A 19,782-nucleotide genomic window follows, 5' to 3' on the forward strand; every position below is an offset into this window, starting at 1 on the left:
TTCAAGTACAAAATAAATACAGTATATTAATAGAATACAAATATATAAAATAAAATGTAAACAATAAAGAATATAATATACAAATAAATACATACAAAACATACACATATCAATAAATCAATCAATAAATATAATAGCATAAATACAACTCCAGTCATAAACCAAATGAAGCCATCATCCTGCCACCATGTTTGGTGACAGTGAACATGTCAACTGAACAAGTTAATTCAGTTCAAAACTACAGCATAAGCACCAATCTTTTTTATATATTAAATATATAAATTAGTATTGAGAAGAGCTTTTTTTTTTTTCTCATATTCTTGAAAGGGGACAGTACTGGACAACGTGCAAGGTTCTTGTCCGATACGCAGTAACCTGAGACTAATGTCAACTTTACTTCATTTAAACCCCCGGAAAAAGGTCCTTATTTGCATGCAGCGAGCGTGACCAGTAAACCATTCGGAAAAGGTGTCGGCAGATATTTGATGTCGCGACGCCTGATTCCAAAACGGGTCCACGCTTTCCTTCACAGTTTCAAAGATAAACCACAAGTATGTGGATTTGTCACATTCTTCTGTGCGGGACGACGTACTTCACCGACACCGAAACAGTAGTTTAAGTTACGGTTATAATGGGAACAAAAAAAAACGTTTTTAAATCAATGTGAATTCATTTAAACAGCCGTTTTAAAAGTGCTGTTATTCTCCTGGGCTTGCTCGCCGTCCTCCTCTCTATCTCTCTCTCTCTCCTGTTGTTCTCCGTGCTCGCTCGGCCCGCTCGCTCGTTCATTTCAGGAACATCTGGAGGATGGCGGTGTGGAAGTGAGCGCTGGAGTGGAGGAGTCGGCACACGGTCTCCATCTCTTCAAAGTGGTTGTCTAGGAATCAGGAGAAGTGGTGCAGCAGCAGTGTTGATTTGGACAGCAATTTAGGTTTAGAAAAAAATAATTGAAATAAAATATATTTTAGTCGTCTTAATCCTAGAACGCTTTTTTCTCCCCCCCCGACAATTCTATTTTTGTAATTTTCATAATGTTGCTGATGTCTGAGGTGGGTGGGTCTTTCTGTACCTTCATGATGCTCAGTGACATCATAATGTTGCTGATGTCTGAGGTGGGTGGGTCTTTCTGTACCTTCATGATGCTCAGTGACCTCATAGACAGGTAGTAGATAGTAGGTTTGTTTCCCTGCCCACATCCCTGGTTTTTTCTACATGCAGGTGAATTTCACCCGTGTTTAGTGAAAAATCCCATACACCCACAATGTGCTTTTTTTTTTGTTTTACCATTCCCACATGTCCCAGGAATGGGTGGACCAAAGGACAAGTTCCCAGCTCCATTATATTTTTTAGGATTGTTTTTTTTAAATAATAGGGTGCATTCGTTTGTTAGATATACCAACGTTTTTCCACATATTTTGCCCCCTATGATAGACCCTGACTATTATGACTTTTTTGTGAAAAGTCATAATGAAATATTAAAGAAGAGTACCTCAAGTTGCCATGTATTGCTGTACTTCAATATATTTTGATGAGAAGTATTTTCTATGGAATATTTTACATTGAGGAAAAATATACCCGAGTTTAGTGATGGTGTGACAAAAAGGATGTTTAGTGTTCTAGGGTTAAAACGCTTTAGTTTTAGTGTAGTTTTAGCCGACTACATATCATACGATTTTAGTCGACTAAATCTACAGTTGATTGTCGACAAAAATGTATTTTGGCAGTGATTTTACACTTGGTTGCATGCTGAATATAGCCGATCTACAAACTCACAACGTGTCGCAGGGATAGGGATTGTTAAGTTTGTACTGCTTATCGATCTGGGCCCTCTCTCTACTTTAACTGCATGGTTTTCTTTACTTCAATACATTAATTTGGTGAATGCAGCCTTTAAATCAATCAGGCTCTACTTTTGGGTTAAAGTGCTAAAATCTGATAACATGGAGGCCGACGGGAAGGCGTAATTTTCACTTCCGGTTCATTTTGTCGAAGAGCGCCACCTATTGTAAACCACTGAAAAGACCATAGGACGCAATGATGCGTGCTTGGCAGTCAGTGTGTTCTTTTTCTGCCATCTATGAATATATTCGGATGCCCCTGCTAGGGTACGGCATCAGCCAACTACGTCATCCCGTCAATTTACCTTTTTAGCATTGCTCCGGTTGCTATGCAACGCCTCCGTCACTACCAGCTATGGGATCGTTACATCCAGGCTCCATTTATCTCCATTAAAAGCAGGATTTTCAAAGCTCTGTATATCTAAAGCTTTGAGCGCTGCCCATGGTGAGCGGCCCGTCGCGCATCCGATTTTTCGGATGTCACTTGTGACTTTGTCCTCGCATCGCTCCTGACATATAACCGTTTCTGGCGAGAGGTAAAGGGTGTGCGCTAATGCTAATGATTCACTCCTCACAACAACACCACCCTCCTGACCTCCTGACCAGACAGTGGCCTTGTGGTTAGAGTGTCCGCCCTGAAACTGGGAGGTCGGGGTTCGATTCCCGGCCGGGTCATACCAAAGACTGTAAAAATGGGACCCAATGCCTCCCTGCTTGGCACTCAGCATCAAAGGGTTGGATTGGGGGTCAAATCTACTAATCAAATGATTCCCGAGCGCGGCGCACGCTGCAGCTCACCGCTCCTTGGCTGCGGCTCAACCGCTCCAAGAGATGGGTCAAATGCGGAGAACAAATTTCACTACAGTAACGTGTGTGACAAATCGTATGACTTTGACTCCTCCCTGATAACCCGGAAATGAAAACGGAGGCTCATACAATGGGAGCCTATGGCTGGCACAGCTTAGCTATGCTTATGCTACAACCTAGCGGGCAAACAAAAGGTACAGTCAGGCGTGTACGTGGACGCTGACCTGCCATGATGAGCTCGTACATCTCCATGGTGAGCTCGGAGAAGGTGTTCTCCAGGCACTCCATGAACGCCTGCCGCGCCTCGCTGGTCACGAACACCTGGCACAGGTTCTGGACCAGCTTCACCGGCCAGCTCATGCAGTAGCCGTCCCTCTCACACACCTGAACACAACGAGTCAACGACACAACACCTGAACACAGCGCAGTCCCTCTCAAACACCTGAACACAACGAGTCAACGACACAACACCTGAACACAGCGCAGTCCCTCTCACACACCTGAACACAACGACACAACACCTGAACACAGCGCAGTCCCTCTCACACACCTGAACACAACGACACAACACCTGAACACAGCGCAATCCCTCTCACACACACCTGAACACAACGACACAACACCTGAACACAACACAGTCCCTCTCACACACCTGAACACAACACAGTCCCTCTCACACACCTGAACACAACACAGTCCCTCCCACACACCTGAACACAACGCAGTCCCTCTCACACACCTGAACACAACGACACAACACCTGAACACAACACAGTCCCTCTCACACACCTGAACACAACACAGTCCCTCTCACACACCTGAACACAACACAGTCCCTCTCACACACCTGAACACAACGACACAACACCTGAACTCAACACAGTCCCTCTCACACACCTGAACACAACGAGTCAACGACACAACACCTGAACACAACACAGTCCCTCACACACCTGAACACAACGAGTCAACGACACAACACCTGAACACAACACAGTCCCTCACACACCTCAACACAACACATTCCCTCTCACACACCTCAACACAACACAACACAGTCCCTCTCACACACCTCAACACAACATAACAGTCCCTCACACACACCTGAACACAACACAAATTGTCCCTCTCACATACCTGCTGAACACGAAACAACACTGTAGAGATGTACCCATGGCATTTATTTATTTTTTGCTTCCCGATACCCGCATAACTTCTGGATACGATGATGTCACACGCATACCCTAATTTGGTCTTTTTACCATGACAATGTAGATGATGAGTCTGGAGGTCTCGAACAGTCGTCCGTTCAGTGCCTTGCTGGTGAGCACGCTGTAGCACAGGTTGCTGCCGCACTGCAGCAGCAGGCAACCCACGTTCTCCGCGTGCCACGCCTCCGGAAGTACTGCAACGCAAAGACAATAGTACCGTTGAGACAATAGTTCTGTTGAGACAATAGTACTGCAGTACTGCAACGCAAAGACAATAGTTCTGTTGGGACAATAGTACTGCAGTACTGTCTGCAACGCAAAGACAATAGTACCGTTGAGACAATAGTTCTGTTGAGACCATAGTACTGCAGTACTGCAACGCAAAGAGTTCTTACTCTTACTACTGTTCTTAAAGGAAGAACTGTGTACTTGAAACTGTAGTGTTAACAGTACTTTAAGTACTGTTAACCTAACCCACGTTCTCCACATGCCACACCTCTGCTGCAGCGCTACTTGTTAGCTAACATAGATACTTGAGATGTTCCGATACTGTATCGGTATCGGAAAAGTATCGTTATCAGCCCTTATTTGTCGGGTCATATCGTTATCGACGAGTATGCCAGTCTAACCACCGATCCGACACAGGGGTAAGGGGTTGACACTATGGCAGTTAAATAAAATGTTGGGGCATGTGGATTGGCTTTGGAGTTGCCTAAACTGCAAGTGCACATATGAGTGAGTATATATAGCTAGATAGCTATAAACACAACACTGGTATCGGTATTCAGTATCGGTATCGGCTAACACAGAAATTGTGGTATCGGGATCGGGAACGAAAAAAGTGTATTGGGACATCCCTAATAGATACCCAGTCCTTCCAGTGATCTAACTGTTGCAGAGCTGCTTGTTAGCTGACATTATCGATACCCAGTCAGTCAGTCAGTCAGTCGTACCAGTGAGCTCCTCCAGTATAGCCAGCATGGTGTCGGTGGACCAGTCCCTGAGCGTGGCGTCTCCATGCAGACGGAACACCACCTTGGACAGGTCCAACAGAGCGGTGCGGTGCACGCCCGCGTCCAGCATGGTCTGCCAGCCAACGGAACCTGCGTGGAGGGAACCAGTTACCGCTGCATCGCTTCATTTCCTCAATGAGTGTTTCACACTGGGTCAAGCATAAAGCATAACATAGACTAAAACTATGAGGGAAGATGTTCGCCGACGAATAAAATCCAGTAGTACTAAAAAGACAAGTCATTTCATGTTTGGTTGCGCTCGGGTGTTGCGCTCTGAAAATAGCAGATCTACAAGCTCAGAACGTGTCGCGCTGCGATGCGTTGTGAGCTTGTAGAACGCTATTTTCAGCATGCAACCAAGTGTAACATTTGCCATTACGACGCCTCCAAGGCACCAATTACTTTTTTTACCCATTAAAACCAATGGGTGCGAAGAGGGGCACAACCACAGGCGGGACTTGACAAAGGGTGAATTGGGTATTATGATCAAAATAGGACTCCAGCGGTGTATAAAAAAAAGAACATCTAAAATTTGCCACGGACAAGAACAACTCTTCGCCACAGCCACATTTGTCTGAGTACGGACACTTTGACGACCCCTGTACGGACACGTTGATGACCCTTGACCCCTGTACACGTTGATGACGACCCCCCTGCTCGTCTTACCGTCGGGCGCCAGGGGCCCGTAGAGCAGGAACAGCAGGCGGGCCTGGCTGACCATGGGCAGCGGCTTCAGGATGTGCGTGAGCCAGAACAGGAAGTCTGCGCCCCCCTCCTGCCACCACGGGTCCAACAGAACGTGGCGGCAGAACCGACGCACCTGCAGCTCCAGGGAGCGGTCGGCACCTGGAGGAGACGCAGCCAGCAGCACACACACACACACACACACACAACGACGCAGAGTTACACCTGCAGCTCCAGGGAGCGGTCGGCACCTGGAGGAGACGCAGCCAGAAAGCACACACACACACACACACACAACGACGCAGAGTTACACCTGCAGCTCCAGGGAGCGGTCGGCACCTGGAGGAGACGCAGCCAGCAGCACACACACACACACACACACACAACGACACAGAGTTACCACCTGCAGCTCCAGGGAGCGGTCGGCACCTGGAGGAGACGCAGCCAGCAGCACACACACACACACACACACACACAACGACACAGAGTTACCACCTGCAGCTCCAGGGAGCGGTCGGCACCTGGAGGAGACGCAGCCAGCAGCACACACACACACACACACACACACAACGACACAGAGTTACCACCTGCAGCTCCAGGGAGCGGTCGGCACCTGGAGGAGACGCAGCCAGCAGCACACACACACACACACACACACACACACAATGACGCAGAGTTACACCTGCAGCTCCAGGGAGCGGTCGGCACCTGGAGGAGACGCAGCCAGCAGCACACACACACACACACACACACACAACGACGCAGAGTTACACCTGCAGCTCCAGGGAGCGGTCGGCACCTGGAGGACGCAGCCAGTCAGCAGCACACACACACACAACGACGCAGAGTTACCACGTTATCGTTGACGTTTAGATGAATCCCAAAATATGGAATGCCCTGACACTAGGGGTGTAACGATATAGTAAGTGCATCGAAAAATCGATTTTAATTTCAAGAAGTAGTATAACGAAATGAAAACAGGAACATTGACTATTATATGTATCGTATCGTTTTGCAATGCAAATAATCGGTATTGAATCGTTTTGCTATGCAAATAATCGATTGTATCAATACTACTTGTTTGTGTGTGGCATTTAGCAATTTTCTAGAAGAAAAAAGAAAAATAGGGGTTTAATTACTTAGTTTAAAATAATGTCAATGTATTTTAAATAGTTTCAATTTCAAATCATTGAATCGTATCGTATCGCCATAATGAACCAATATCGTCCATGTATCGTATCGTCAACCATGTATCGTGATACGTATCGTTAAAATGTATAGTTACACCCCTACCTGACACCATTCATACTGTATGTATCGTGTGGAATACACACGTTGAGGCTCTCTTAATGCACTCTATGTATGGATCCATCTTTCTTCTGGATGAGTCCGGGAAAAGTATAGGGCAGTGGGCGTGGTTTTTTATGGTCATGATTCACCAGGATCATGGATGGCTTGAGATATAAATATTATAAATATTTTTGTAAATCTCGATGGGAGAAATGAATGGCAGATTTTTCAGTGGAACCAGTCAGAAAACCACACCCACTGCTATGCCCTATTATTGAGGATATAGTCAATCCTAGGAGCTTCTTTTTTTTCTTTTCTTTTGTTATAGGAATTTGATGATTTGTATATGTACTCTATGGCAGTGGTTCCCAAACCTTTTCATGTCAAGGACCCCCAAATTGACACTCATTAGCCCGCGGACCACCATTTGAAAATATGCCAGGGACCCCCATAAGAGAAGATTTTTACGGCTCTAGCAGTGATTCTCAACCCGTTTAATTTCAAGGACCCCCAGTATGACATGCATTAGTCTACGGACCCCCATTGAATGGCATTTCTATCTCTGGGACCCCCAATTTATATTGTAAAATCAATGTTAACTTAACTCTGAGAGTGTACAAATGGAACCAAATTCCATTTGTACACTCTCTGAGTTACAGACCCATAATGGTCCATTTGGTTCCAAACTATCATTTAGCTGGGTACCCCCTGTAACTCCCTCAGGTACCCCAGGGGGCCCCCGGACCCCACTTTGGGAACCACTGCTCTATGGACCCCTGTGAGTCTGGAATGAAATTTCAATTGAATTGAATAACAGTAAGGCGATCACCTGGTCTTCTTATTGAATTGAATAACAGTAAGGCAATCACCTGGTCTTCTTAATGAATTGAATAACAGTAAGGCAATCACCTGGTCTTCTTATTGAATTGAATAACAGTAAGGCAATCACCTGGTCTTCTTATTGAATTGAATAACAGTAAGGCGATCACCTGGTCTTCTTATTGAATTGAATAACAGTAAGGCGATCACCTGGTCTTCTTATTGAATTGAATAACAGTAAGGCGATCACCTGGTCTTCTTATTGAATTGAATAACAGTAAGGCAATCACCTGGTCTTCTTATTGAATTGAATAACAGTAAGGCGATCACCTGGTCTTCTTATTGAATTGAATAACAGTAAGGCGATCACCTGGTCTTCTTATTGAATTGAATAACAGTAAGGCAATCACCTGGTCTTCTTATTGAATTGAATAACAGTAAGGCGATCACCTGGTCTTCTTATTGAATTGAATAACAGTAAGGCGATCACCTGGTCTTCCAGCGACGGCTGACTGGATTCTCCGCGGCAGGCTTGTGGCGTCACACAGGAAGCAGAACACCCGCGGGTACTCCAGCTTGTCCCAGCCTGCAATCAGGGTCTGTCCGACAGCAAGAAAGAACACGGCAAAACATGTCATATTTAGGCAGTGTTGATTTCATCGACTAAAACTAAGACTAAAAATAAATGTTCGTCGACCACCTTTTTTCACTGACGAAAACAAAATGGAAACTAAATGAAAACTAAGCTATGGTGACTAAAACTACAGTATAAGATTAAATACTGTATATTGACAATTTCGTCAACAAATGAAGACTAGACTAAAATGTTAGGGTGGGACTAGTGGACAAGAGATCCGGTATAAGTAATTTGGTTGCATGCTATAAATAGCAGATCTACAAGCTCACAACGAGTTTGTAGATTGGCCATTTTCAGTAAATGTAAAAACGACGACGGCATCAAGGCTTGCCAAAATACATTTTAGTCGATTTAGTCGACTAAAACGAACACTAAAACATTCCAGGTGACTAAAATGTGACTAATGAAAACTATTCAAGAGACTATGAATAAAACTAAAACCTAGATTTGCTGCCAAAAAACAACACTGTGTATTTAGGTGTTCATGGAATGTGTAGCCCTGCATAACATATTAGTGTTGATTTGATGTGGGTGTTTGAACAGAACTGTGGAGACGAATATCCTTCGGGAAAGAAATAAAGATTATTATAATTATTATATCACTCCGGCTGCCGTGCGATGAAGCAAACAGGAAAAGTGAAAAGTCTTACGATGTCTAGGAGAACGGATTTTTTTAGAACCCATTTAACTTATCTCTGGGCGTGTGCACGTAACGAGCACGCGCGCAACAAATTCACGGGACCGCGCTCACGTAAATACTCTTGCGTTGTCGCACCGCGACATCTCCGAGCAAAAACGCAGGTCTCATTGAAAATGAACTATAGGCGCGTTTTATCGCTCCCCGTTTGCAAGGCCCTTAAGAATGAAAGTATCACATGGACGGGACTTTCTCTCACCTTGAGGAAGGCTCCGTAGCAGGAGAGGCCATAGCAGCCCGTCACGCCTGCAGCACACGGCTCCATCATGAAGCAGCACACCTGGCCAGGGAGAGAAGAAGAGCACTTCAACATGTTCTCAAGTTGGTGCGTACTGTACATACTGTGTGTATATTTACATGGTAAATGGTAAAAGGTGCTTGTGTGTTCTATTAGATGACTGTGTTTCGTGCAGTTTTAATTCAAACGCTATGGCACCAGGAACAGTTCATCTGTGGTAATATAACGAGGCTAATGGATGTAAATCCTGCTCCTGCCCGCTCCCGTTGACTTTTATTCCCATCCCGTCCCAATCCGAGATTAATACCATTTTGAATCCCATCCCGCAGGAATCCCGTAAAAATTTCCTCCTCTAGTTCAGATTTTGCTCAAGGACACTTTGACACCAACTCGGGGGAAGCCCGGGATCGAACTGTGAACCTTGCGGTTTAAATGCGGCTGTTCTTCCGGCCACTGAGCCACTGCCGCGGCGCCCCATGCAAATACAGCAAACTTATTTTCAATAAAATAAGTTTTCAATTGAAAAAACGTGATCATGTATAAATTAAGCTTAGTAAGTAAAGTAAACCTGATGTACAAGTAAATGGTAAATGGTGCATTTTTTTATATAGCGCCTTTATCCAAGGCGCTTTACATAGATTGAATTGTGCATTACATTCACCCATTCACACACACATTCATACACCGATGGCGGCGGAAGCCATGCAAGGTACCAACCAGCACATCGGGAGCAATTTGGGGTTCAGTGTCTTGCTCAAGGACACTTCGACATGTAGACAGGAGGAGCCAGGATTCGAACCGCCGACCCATGGATCATTGGACGACCTGCTCTACCTCCTGAGCCACAGCCGCCCCACCCCCTGGACATGATGTACTCGTACACCCCCTGGACAAGACTTATGGTTACGGTATACCTGTGAGAACTTGCTGAAGGTGAATTTCAAGCGGTCCTTCGTTGGCAGTAGGAGGGTGCATCTCTTGAACAACAAACCTGAAATAACGGACATGGAAGCAAACTTCTTCACAATGCATTCTAAAAATGGTTTGATGGGATGTCTTTTTACACGTCAATGCTGTGACCACTTTTACATGGCATCCAATGAGCGATCGGTTTCTTTTACATGGCATCCAATGAGCGATCGGTTTCTTTTGCCCCCGACCTGCGCGCACATATACAGGTATTTATCGGTGTGACGTTGTCTGGAAATGCGTGGTCGTAGACTCGTAGGACATGCTGGGTACTAGGGGTGGGCGATATGGAAACATATGTGACCAGATTTTACTGAGGGGCTGCCATCGTGCAGCCTCCAGCTTTTCACCAGAGGAGGAAAACTTAAAAAAAAAATGTAATCCAAAATGAGTTACTGTAATAGCACAGGCAGACTCTTCACATGCATGTCTGAAATAAATGTCAGAGCTGAAATCGACATGTAAATAAAATACATTTGAAATAAATGCTTGCCTTAAACACATAAGTGAACCTTTCAAGCCTGTTTTCTCAACTCGCTGTTTCTCTGCAAGACATTACTCTATAAGCCATATCTCCAAAACTGGTGGGTCAAACTGAACAACCAATATGTGAATTTGAAGCTATGATTCCCTGCGTTTATATGAAAATGAAAATTACCACAAATGAGTACCACAGGCACAAAAGGGTCCCGAACCAGTGTTTGGGAAACAGTGGTGTCGTAGAGTACTCACCCAGGTCTCTGTAGTGCTGCGTGGTAGCAAGGCGGTCGTAGAGTACTCACCCAGATCTCTGTAGTGCTGCGTGGTAGCAAGGCGGTCGTAGAGTACTCACCCAGATCTCTGTAGTGCTGCGTGGTAGCAAGGCGGTCGTAGAGTACTCACCCAGATCTCTGTAGTGCTGCGTGGTAGCAAGGCAGTCGTAGAGTACTCACCCAGATCTCTGTAGTGCTGCGTGGTAGCAAGGCGGTCGTAGAGTACTCACCCAGGTCTCTGTAGTGCTGCGTGGTAGCAAGGCAGTCGTAGAGTACTCACCCAGGTCTCTGTAGTGCTGCGTGGTAGCAAGGCGGTCATAGAGTACTCACCCAGATCTCTGTAGTGCTGCGTGGTAGCAAGGCGGTCATAGAGTACTCACCCAGATCTCTGTAGTGCTGCGTGGTAGCAAGGCGGTCATAGAGTACTCACCCAGGTCTCTGTAGTGCTGCGTGGTAGCAAGGCGGTCATAGAGTACTCACCCAGGTCTCTGTAGTGCTGCGTGGTAGCAAGGCGGTCGTAGAGTACTCACCCAGATCTCTGTAGTGCTGCGTGGTAGCAAGGCGGTCATAGAGTACTCACCCAGGTCTCTGTAGTGCTGCGTGGTAGCAAGGCGGTCATAGAGTACTCACCCAGATCTCTGTAGTGCTGCGTGGTAGCAAGGCGGTCATAGAGTACTCACCCAGATCTCTGTAGTGCTGCGTGGTAGCAAGGCGGTCATAGAGTACTCACCCAGGTCTCTGTAGTGCTGCGTGGTAGCAAGGCGGTCATAGAGTACTCACCCAGGTCTCTGTAGTGCTGCGTGGTAGCAAGGCGGTCGTAGAGTACTCACCCAGATCTCTGTAGTGCTGCGTGGTAGCAAGGCGGTCATAGAGTACTCACCCAGGTCTCTGTAGTGCTGCGTGGTAGCAAGGCAGTCGTAGAGTACTCACCCAGATCTCTGTAGTGCTGCGTGGTAGCAAGGCGGTCATAGAGTACTCACCCAGGTCTCTGTAGTGCTGCGTGGTAGCAAGGCGGTCGTAGAGTACTCACCCAGGTCTCTGTAGTGCTGCGTGGTAGCAAGGCGGTCATAGAGTACTCACCCAGATCTCTGTAGTGCTGCGTGGTAGCAAGGCGGTCATAGAGTACTCACCCAGATCTCTGTAGTGCTGCGTGGTAGCAAGGCGGTCATAGAGTACTCACCCAGGTCTCTGTAGTGCTGCGTGGTAGCAAGGCGGTCATAGAGTACTCACCCAGGTCTCTGTAGTGCTGCGTGGTAGCAAGGCGGTCGTAGAGTACTCACCCAGATCTCTGTAGTGCTGCGTGGTAGCAAGGCGGTCATAGAGTACTCACCCAGGTCTCTGTAGTGCTGCGTGGTAGCAAGGCAGTCGTAGAGTACTCACCCAGATCTCTGTAGTGCTGCGTGGTAGCAAGGCGGTCATAGAGTACTCACCCAGGTCTCTGTAGTGCTGCGTGGTAGCAAGGCGGTCGTAGAGTACTCACCCAGGTCTCTGTAGTGCTGCGTGGTAGCAAGGCGGTCGCAGAGCGGTCCGGAGTGGAAGCTCTGAACTATGGCCCTGCGCCTCCACACGGCGCTGGAGATGTAGTCCATGACGAAGCCGTTGGTGTGCTTGGAGACCATGCTGAACACACTCATGTCCTGCACTGAAACGCACACGCACGCACATACACGCACGCAACACACACACACACACACACACACACACACACACACGTCGATTACTTTTTTTTATTCATCGAATAATCAATGTGTCAATGTGCCAGGGGCAGGTGGGCAACCCTTAGTGTTTTGTTTACCTGCCAGGGGCAGGTGGGCAACCCTTAGTGTTTTATTTACCTGCCAGGGGCAGGTGGGCAACCTTAGTGTTTTTTTTATTCATCGAATAATCAATGTGTCAATGTGCTTTTGTGTTTTATTTACCTGCCAGGGGCAGGTGGGCAACCCTTACAAAGTTGTATTTACCTGCCAGGGGCAGGTGGGCAACGCTTTAGTGTCTGTCAACGCCTGTCTGCACTTAGTAAACTGAACTTGAGTTAACCCTGTATACTTGGACCGTTTCTAGAGCCCTTTTTCTTGTGCGATATTTTTCGACACTACCAAAGCACACCATGTCCGTTTTTTAGGCCAATAATAAGCCATGCTGGCAACTAAGGGAAAAAAAAACCCCACACTTACCAGACAGTCTTTGTAAGATCATGTCGAACACTCCTGGGGGAAGCCTCTCGAAGAAGAAGCACTCACTGGCGCTGTGTTGGCTGGTTGTGCTGCTGCTGCTGCTGTTTTGAACCCAGACGCTGCCAGTGGTGGCGTGTCGGGTCCTGGTAATGATGGGTCCACTGCAGGCGCTGCCATGTTGGCTTCTGGCAGTAGAGCTGAACCATGTGGGAAAATACTGTCAGTCAGGCACGTACAGTACGTGCACAGCACACAGACATCAAAGCCCTTTTGGTGTTAGCATTATGTTATGCTTTAGCTATTGAAAAATAGCAGATCTACAAGCTCATAGCGCGCCACTCGGTGGCGCGCTATGAGCTTGTAGGTCTGCTATTTTTGAAAAATAGAAGAACGACTGACATAGAAACATAGCTTTTTCAGAAAACTGTCAGGATGTAGAAGACATTTTTAGAATCTGATCTCAGGTCAAAATGGGTTAACCGTCTGTAAAACAAAACTGCCCTCTCCACACCATGAATGCAGTATTTACTATGGTGGGGGGAAAAGTGCCAGGGACACCCCCAAAAGTGAAGATTTGTGTTAGTGTTAGTAGAACATTCTAAATCATTCCAAATCTTAGTTCCAATACTTTCAACAAATTTCAAAGCAGACAGTTTTATTCTTTTTTTAAACCAGATTTCCCTATAATAGTAGTAGTAGTAGAATGACAAAGTTGGGCATTAATTTATGAAAAAAGTTAAAATACAGAGATAAGATGTTTCTGCCTGACAATTTGCAATGCGGCCCGGCCCCTGGAATGAGTATTATATGGGAAATATAGTGGCCATCATCCCCTGTAGTAGAAAACCTCGCCCACCAGGCTTTCCACCACCTCGGAGGAAAGCCTGGTCTCTGTTTCATTTTGGTATATGATCCGGGCGGGAGCGGATGATATCGTTACGTCATGTTGTAGTATTGTTTTGTAGTCATCAGGATGATATCGTTACGTCATGTTGTAGTATTGTTTTGTAGTCATCAGGATGATATCGTTACGTCATGTTGTAGTATTGTTTTGTAGTCATCAGGATGATATCGTTACGTCATGTTGTAGTATTGTTTTGTAGTCATCAGGATGATATCGTTACGTCATGTTGTAGTATTGTTTTGTAGTCATCAGGATGATATCGTTACGTCATGTTGTAGTATTGTTTTGTAGTCGACAGGCAGGAACAACAAACACAAACTTCCTTTTCCCTCAAACCGGAAGAATAATAAAAGCTCTCGTAGCCTGCAGCTTTTATTGAGAAAAATCGGTTTGAGGGAAAAGGAAGTTCGGGTTTGTTGTTCCTGCCTGTCGACTACAAAACAATACTACAACATGACGTAACGATATCATCCGCTCCCGCCCGGATCATATACCGAAATGAAATGGTGCCCAGGCTATGTAGTACCTGGTACTAGTGGTGGGGGCTCCATTAGCAGAGGTCAGCGGTTGGGTGGGTCTCCTTCTCACTGGCTTGGACTTGCATCTCCTCCGTGCGGTTCTGGGCGCCATCGCTTTAATACAAAACCTGCACGGTTATATTATTCAGGAGGCAGAAGTCAATTTAAGTTAGTCGACACCGATAAGCTCTATAATCTCATCATTTGTAGTACAACGTATAAGGGTGCAATGCATTGTGAGCTTGTAGTTTGTTAGTTTTTTTCTTTCTATTTTTGAAAATGAATAAATAATGATCCCATATAATGACCAAAACAGGTTGAAACTGGTTAATAACTAGCCTACACATACTAGGCATAAACACCATAACCAAAACAGCAAATATTATCAACAACTAACCAGATATTACCTATCTGCCATTGATTTAATTAAAACAGTTATATTGTCATAGCCTGTTAAAGTTCTAGAAGACATTCTAAAGACATAATTGTCATTACATTATACTAAACTATTGCCACTAAACAAATAATAAATACACAAATACACAAACCAAACCGGTAAAATAATAGGCTATAGCCTAACCAACAGGCAGCTAACCAGCTAACTATTTAAATGATTAGACTACCTACTCAATATAGGCTATATTGTTTGTCATAGTCTTTTAAGTTCTAGACAGACTGCTGTTGCATTGGAAGACAATTGTCACTGAACTATTCAACTCCAAGCTGTATAACTTACCTCCTCAAATTAGCTCTCTATACTCAAGAAAATGTTTATGAATCAATACAGAGCTGTATACAGGCAGGCTAACACCAGGCTAACATACACACAATTACACACACACACACACACACACACACACTGACACACTAGCCTACTGCCAACAGGTGCTAACAGTTGCTAACAGGTGCTAACCTAAGGTGCTAACGTGCTGTTCATAAAGCAGCGCCAAAACTACTCTTCACGCGTCTGGTGCAGATGTACAGTAGCCAATCAGACGACGAGCAGCGGCGCCACAGCCATGGGATGACAAACAGATCCTCCTGGCTGTTGCATAGCGGGCTGGGCTGCTGCCATAGGCTGCCTGCTGCATGGCGTTGTTCATCCCATAGACTGGAGGGGCGGTGGGGTGGTGGTTCTGTACTGGGATTGGCTGCTTGGTTGTCATGAGCATTAAACTACATGTGTCAGTCACTGTGTGTGTGTGTGTGTGTGTGTGTGTGTGTGTGTGTGTGTGTGTGTGTGTGTGTGTGTGTGTGTGTGTGTGTGTGTGTGTGTGTGTGTGTGTGTGTGTGTGTGTGTGTGTGTGTGTGTGTGTGTGTGTGTGTGTGTGTGTGTGTGTGTGTGTGTGTGTGTGTGTGTGTGTGTGTGTGCGTGCGTGCGTGCGTGCGTGCGTCACTGTATATATATAGATATATAATTTATATAGTGATCGATTGATCCATCTGTCTGTCTGTCTGTCTGTCTGTCTGTCTGTCTGTCTGTCTGTCTGTCTGTCTGTCTGTCTGCCCAGATTAAACATTAATATATTATATTATATATTAATGGAGGGTGTAGCAACAGTAAGGACACTTACTGCATATAAACTTCTGCCTTCAAAGACATGATACCTCTGAACTGGGGGCATGACAATGAAAGACAAGAATAGAAATAGAGAGAAAGGGGAGAAAGAAACAGCATGGTTGGTTGGTACCTCAGTGGGAGTGCATGGGGGACTGGTGATAGGTGGTTGGTACCTCAGTGGGAGTGGTACCTCAGTGGGATTGGTACCTCAGTGGGAGTGGTACCTCAGTGGGAGTGCATGGGGGACTGGTGATAGGTGGTTGGTACCTCAGTGGGAGTGGTACCTCAAAGGGAGTGGTACCTCAGTGGGAGTGGTACCTCAGTGGGAGTGCATGGGGGACTGCTGATAGGTGGTTGGTACCTCAGTGGGAGTGGTACCTCAATGGGAGTGGTACCTCAGTGGGAGTGGTACCTCAGTGGGAGTGCATGGGGGACTGGTGATAGGTGGTTGGTACCTCAGTGGGAGTGGTACCTCAATGGGAGTGGTACCTCAGTGGGAGTGGTACCTCAGTGGGAGTGCATGGGGGACTGGTGATAGGTGGTTGGTACCTCAGTGGGAGTGGTACCTCAGTGGGAGTGCATGGGGGACTGGTGATAGGTGGTTGGTACCTCAGTGGGAGTGGTACCTCAGTGGGAGTGGTACCTCAGTGGGAGTGGTACCTCAGTGCAGGAGTGCATGGGGGACTGGTGATAGGTGGTTGGTACCTCAGTGGGAGTGGTACCTCAGTGGGAGTGGTACCTCAGTGGGAGTGCATGGGGGACTGGTGATAGAGCAAGAAAGATTAGAGAGTTAAGAGATGTCACTTACCATGGCCAGGAGCTCTTTGCTCCTCCCTCCTAGCCTGGCTAATAAGCCAGACTCAAATCACACTGTCGTGTGTTATTTGAGTCTGGAGATGCTGTGTATGGATCTTGTTTCCCGGGTTGGCGGGTTCAAACATTTTCACTTTGACGCAATTGGTCAGAGCTACTGTCAGTCAAAGGTCTCAAGCATTGAACGTCACTGTACCAAAGCCCGCCCATATTGCATACCGTGTCCCGATTGCCCACACCAGTTCACTGGTGTAGGAAATGGGCGTACAATTGAGCCTCTCCAGACCGTAATCCGCCGGCAGGCAATTTTTTTTTGCCAACGGCTGATTCGGTCTGGCTTATTAGCCAGGCTACCTCCCTCCTGTTGCTGCTTTCTCCTGCCCTGACCAAATGCATAAAGCGGTGCCCATCAGAGAGCTTTCTTGCTCTTTTCCTCGCCAGCTTGACCCCCTCTGCTGCCAACTGTGTGGTCATGTCGCCACCGGAACTTGCCTGCAGATGCTAAGCTTGAGCGACATGATCGAGGAGAGGACATGCTCGAGGTTAGCTGTCCTTCCGCAGAGTGTGCAGCTGGGGCTCTTTACCAGTCCCCACGTGTGGAGATTTGATGGAGTTAGGCATCCATCCACCCATCCATCTTCAACCGCTTATCCAACCTGAGTGGCCAGAGCAGTCTGGGGAGCACCCCATGTTGGTAACCCCAGGCCTTATAGGCTACTTGCCCGGCAGCCCACTCTTCTCCAGAGATGTCATCCAGGTTTCTGCTTGGATAAGCATCTCCTTCATAATAATAATTTGAAGTTGAATAACCTATTCAAGAAATTGCTTAGAGAAATAATTTAATTGATATTACTTCATGAAAACGTATAATGATTAAAAACAAAATGTAGGAAATTAAAAATTAAGGGGCCCTTATAAATGGTCCGCGACCCGTTCAAGAACACTGCTCGCTATAAACAACATTTGCATTTAATGTTAGCTACTCCTTGAACGTTTAGGGCTTTTAAGTTCTGTTCAGGTGAGCTGTCGATCATCCATGGCTGACTCTCTGCAGTGGCGATTTGCATTCTCCAAGCACTGACTCACAATGCCTTGTTGTTGAGCGCTCTCTCTCTAAAGTTACGTGCGTGCGTGCGTGCGTGCGTGCGTGCGTGCGTGTACAGTATGTGTGTATGAGTTTAGAGTCCACATTCTCCCATCGTCCACTGTTTGTGCTTCAACAAGGCCCTCAGCCTTCAGATGTGCTCTGGCATTGTCTTATTAGCCTGAGTTTACAGCTTCCACTGTGGACTCACCATGCTTACTGTCTGCCTGTCAGTGGATACAATGCACCCGCCAATTAGGTGCCAAATTCTGGGTTGTTTCCAAGCAACCTAAATTAAGGGCCAACCGCTGCAAGGGATAGAGGACATGGAAGCTTTGAAGTTTGAGTCTGAGTTTGAGTCTGAGTGCGTGCGTGCGTGCGTGCGTGCGTGCGTGCGTGCGTGCGTGCGTGCGTGCGTGAGTTTGCATATGCTTGCCGGCGCACGTGTGCGAAATGAGAGACAAATACTGAGATTGATTTCAGAATAGATTGGAAGACATTGAGAGCAAATAAACAACAGAACATACCCTTCTCATCCCTTCTTTTCTTTTGATCACAGGTGCTCCATGTCCCATGAGGGACAAGGTGCTCCATGTCCCATGAGGGACAAGCCAGTGGTCTTTAAGGTGCTCCATGTCCCATGAGGGACAAGCCAGTGGTCTTTAAGGTGCTCCATGTCCCATGAGGGACAAGGTGCTCCATGTCCCATGAGGGACAAGGTGCTCCATGTCCCATGAGGGACAAGCCAGTGGTCTTGGATAGTTTCTCTGTTGAGTGATACACAATACTGTACCTTTCTATTGCATGTCTGCCCACTGTCCTCTAAACAACTTTTTCATGTCAAGGACCCCCAAATTGACACTAATTAGCCTGCGGACCCCCATTTGAAGAGATATGCCAGTGACCACAAACCCGTTTAATTTCAGGGACCCCCAGTTTGACATGAATATTAGTCTACAGACCCCAATTTATATTGTAAAATCAATGTTAATTGTAACTCATTTGTACACATTTGTACACTCCATTTGTACACTCCATGTGTACACATTTGTACACTGCCATTTGTACACTGTCAGAGTTACAGACCCATAAGGGTCCATTTGGTTCCAAACTATCATTTAGCTGGGGACCCCCTGGAACTCCCTCAAGGACCCCTGGGGGTCCCCGGACCCCATTTTGGGAACCACTGCTTTAAATAAACAGGAACCCTATCACACCAACGATGTGCATGCAGTGTCGTAAGGTCACCACCAGGAGTTTCTTTCCATGACACATGATCACCAATGTACTTTGCAGGTACTTTATACTCTATACAATTTACTGCATATAGTTGCTCAGGAGGTCTTGAATCCGATGGTTCCTGGTTTGATTCCTGCATGGCTACTCCTTGCTTTGTCGAAGTGTCCTTGAGCAAGACACTGAACCGCTAACTGCCGCCGATGAGCAGATCGGTGCCTGGAAGGGTTTCCTCGCCATCGTTGTGTGAATGGGTGAATGTGAAATACATTGTAAAGTGCTTTGGAGACGAGAGCTATAGGCTATAAAAGGCAGTCCATTTACCATGCACAGAATATCAATACGAAGGAACTGAAAAACACCTTATTTCAAAGGTATATAGTGGATGGAGAGAGAGGATTTTTGTCCAACCACGAAACGGCAACCAATGGGTGCGAAGAGGGGCACAACCACAGGCGGGACTTGACAAAGAGGGAATAAGGCCACTCCCGACCTACTTCTACGTATATAGAGCCTTCGTCCTACTCCCCACGCCCA

General features: G+C 46.4%; 2 protein-coding genes across 2 annotated transcripts in view; one reads left to right on the forward strand and one right to left on the reverse strand.

The window, feature by feature from the left end:
• Positions 1 to 754: 754 nt before the first annotated feature.
• LOC306936294 (uncharacterized protein) lies at positions 755 to 14,675 on the reverse strand. Its single transcript, XM_079519783.1, has 19 exons — positions 14,560 to 14,675; positions 13,130 to 13,326; positions 12,386 to 12,597; positions 12,236 to 12,301; positions 12,086 to 12,151; positions 11,936 to 12,001; positions 11,786 to 11,851; positions 11,636 to 11,701; positions 11,486 to 11,551; positions 11,336 to 11,401; positions 11,236 to 11,251; positions 10,149 to 10,225; positions 9,196 to 9,276; positions 8,153 to 8,261; positions 5,536 to 5,715; positions 4,810 to 4,959; positions 3,908 to 4,050; positions 2,870 to 3,029; positions 755 to 877 (listed from the first exon to the last, which is right to left on the reverse strand). The coding sequence occupies exons 1-19, from the start codon at positions 14,661 to 14,663 to the stop codon at positions 786 to 788; spliced, it is 1,983 nt and encodes a 660-aa protein (XP_079375909.1). The 5' UTR covers positions 14,664 to 14,675; the 3' UTR covers positions 755 to 785.
• Positions 14,676 to 17,441: 2,766 nt separating this feature from the next.
• Positions 17,442 to 19,782, forward strand: part of LOC306936295 (extracellular serine/threonine protein kinase FAM20C-like) — a gene marked incomplete at its 5' end in the record, with an annotated part of 39,051 nt that continues 36,710 nt past the window's right edge. The window contains one exon of the mRNA XM_079519784.1: positions 17,442 to 17,467. Within this exon, the coding sequence (XP_079375910.1) occupies positions 17,442 to 17,467 (26 nt within the window). The remainder of the gene's footprint in view (positions 17,468 to 19,782) is intronic.

Source organism: Electrona antarctica (assembly GCF_951216825.1).
Source record: "Electrona antarctica genome assembly, chromosome: 14".
NCBI classification, from domain to species: Eukaryota; Metazoa; Chordata; class Actinopteri; order Myctophiformes; family Myctophidae; genus Electrona; species Electrona antarctica.

Bases quoted from the DNA above. Each gene is read 5' to 3' on its own strand.
- LOC306936294 (XM_079519783.1), bottom strand. From the start codon at position 14,663: ATGGCGCCCAGAACCGCACGGAGGAGATGCAAGTCCAAGCCAGTGAGA. The intron at 13,327-14,559 runs GTACTACATAGC...CACATGGTTCAG, and splicing joins GCCCCCACCACTAGTACCAG to CTCTACTGCCAGAAGCCAAC. The intron at 4,960-5,535 runs GTAAGACGAGCA...CCCTCCACGCAG, and splicing joins CGGGCCCCTGGCGCCCGACG to GTTCCGTTGGCTGGCAGACC.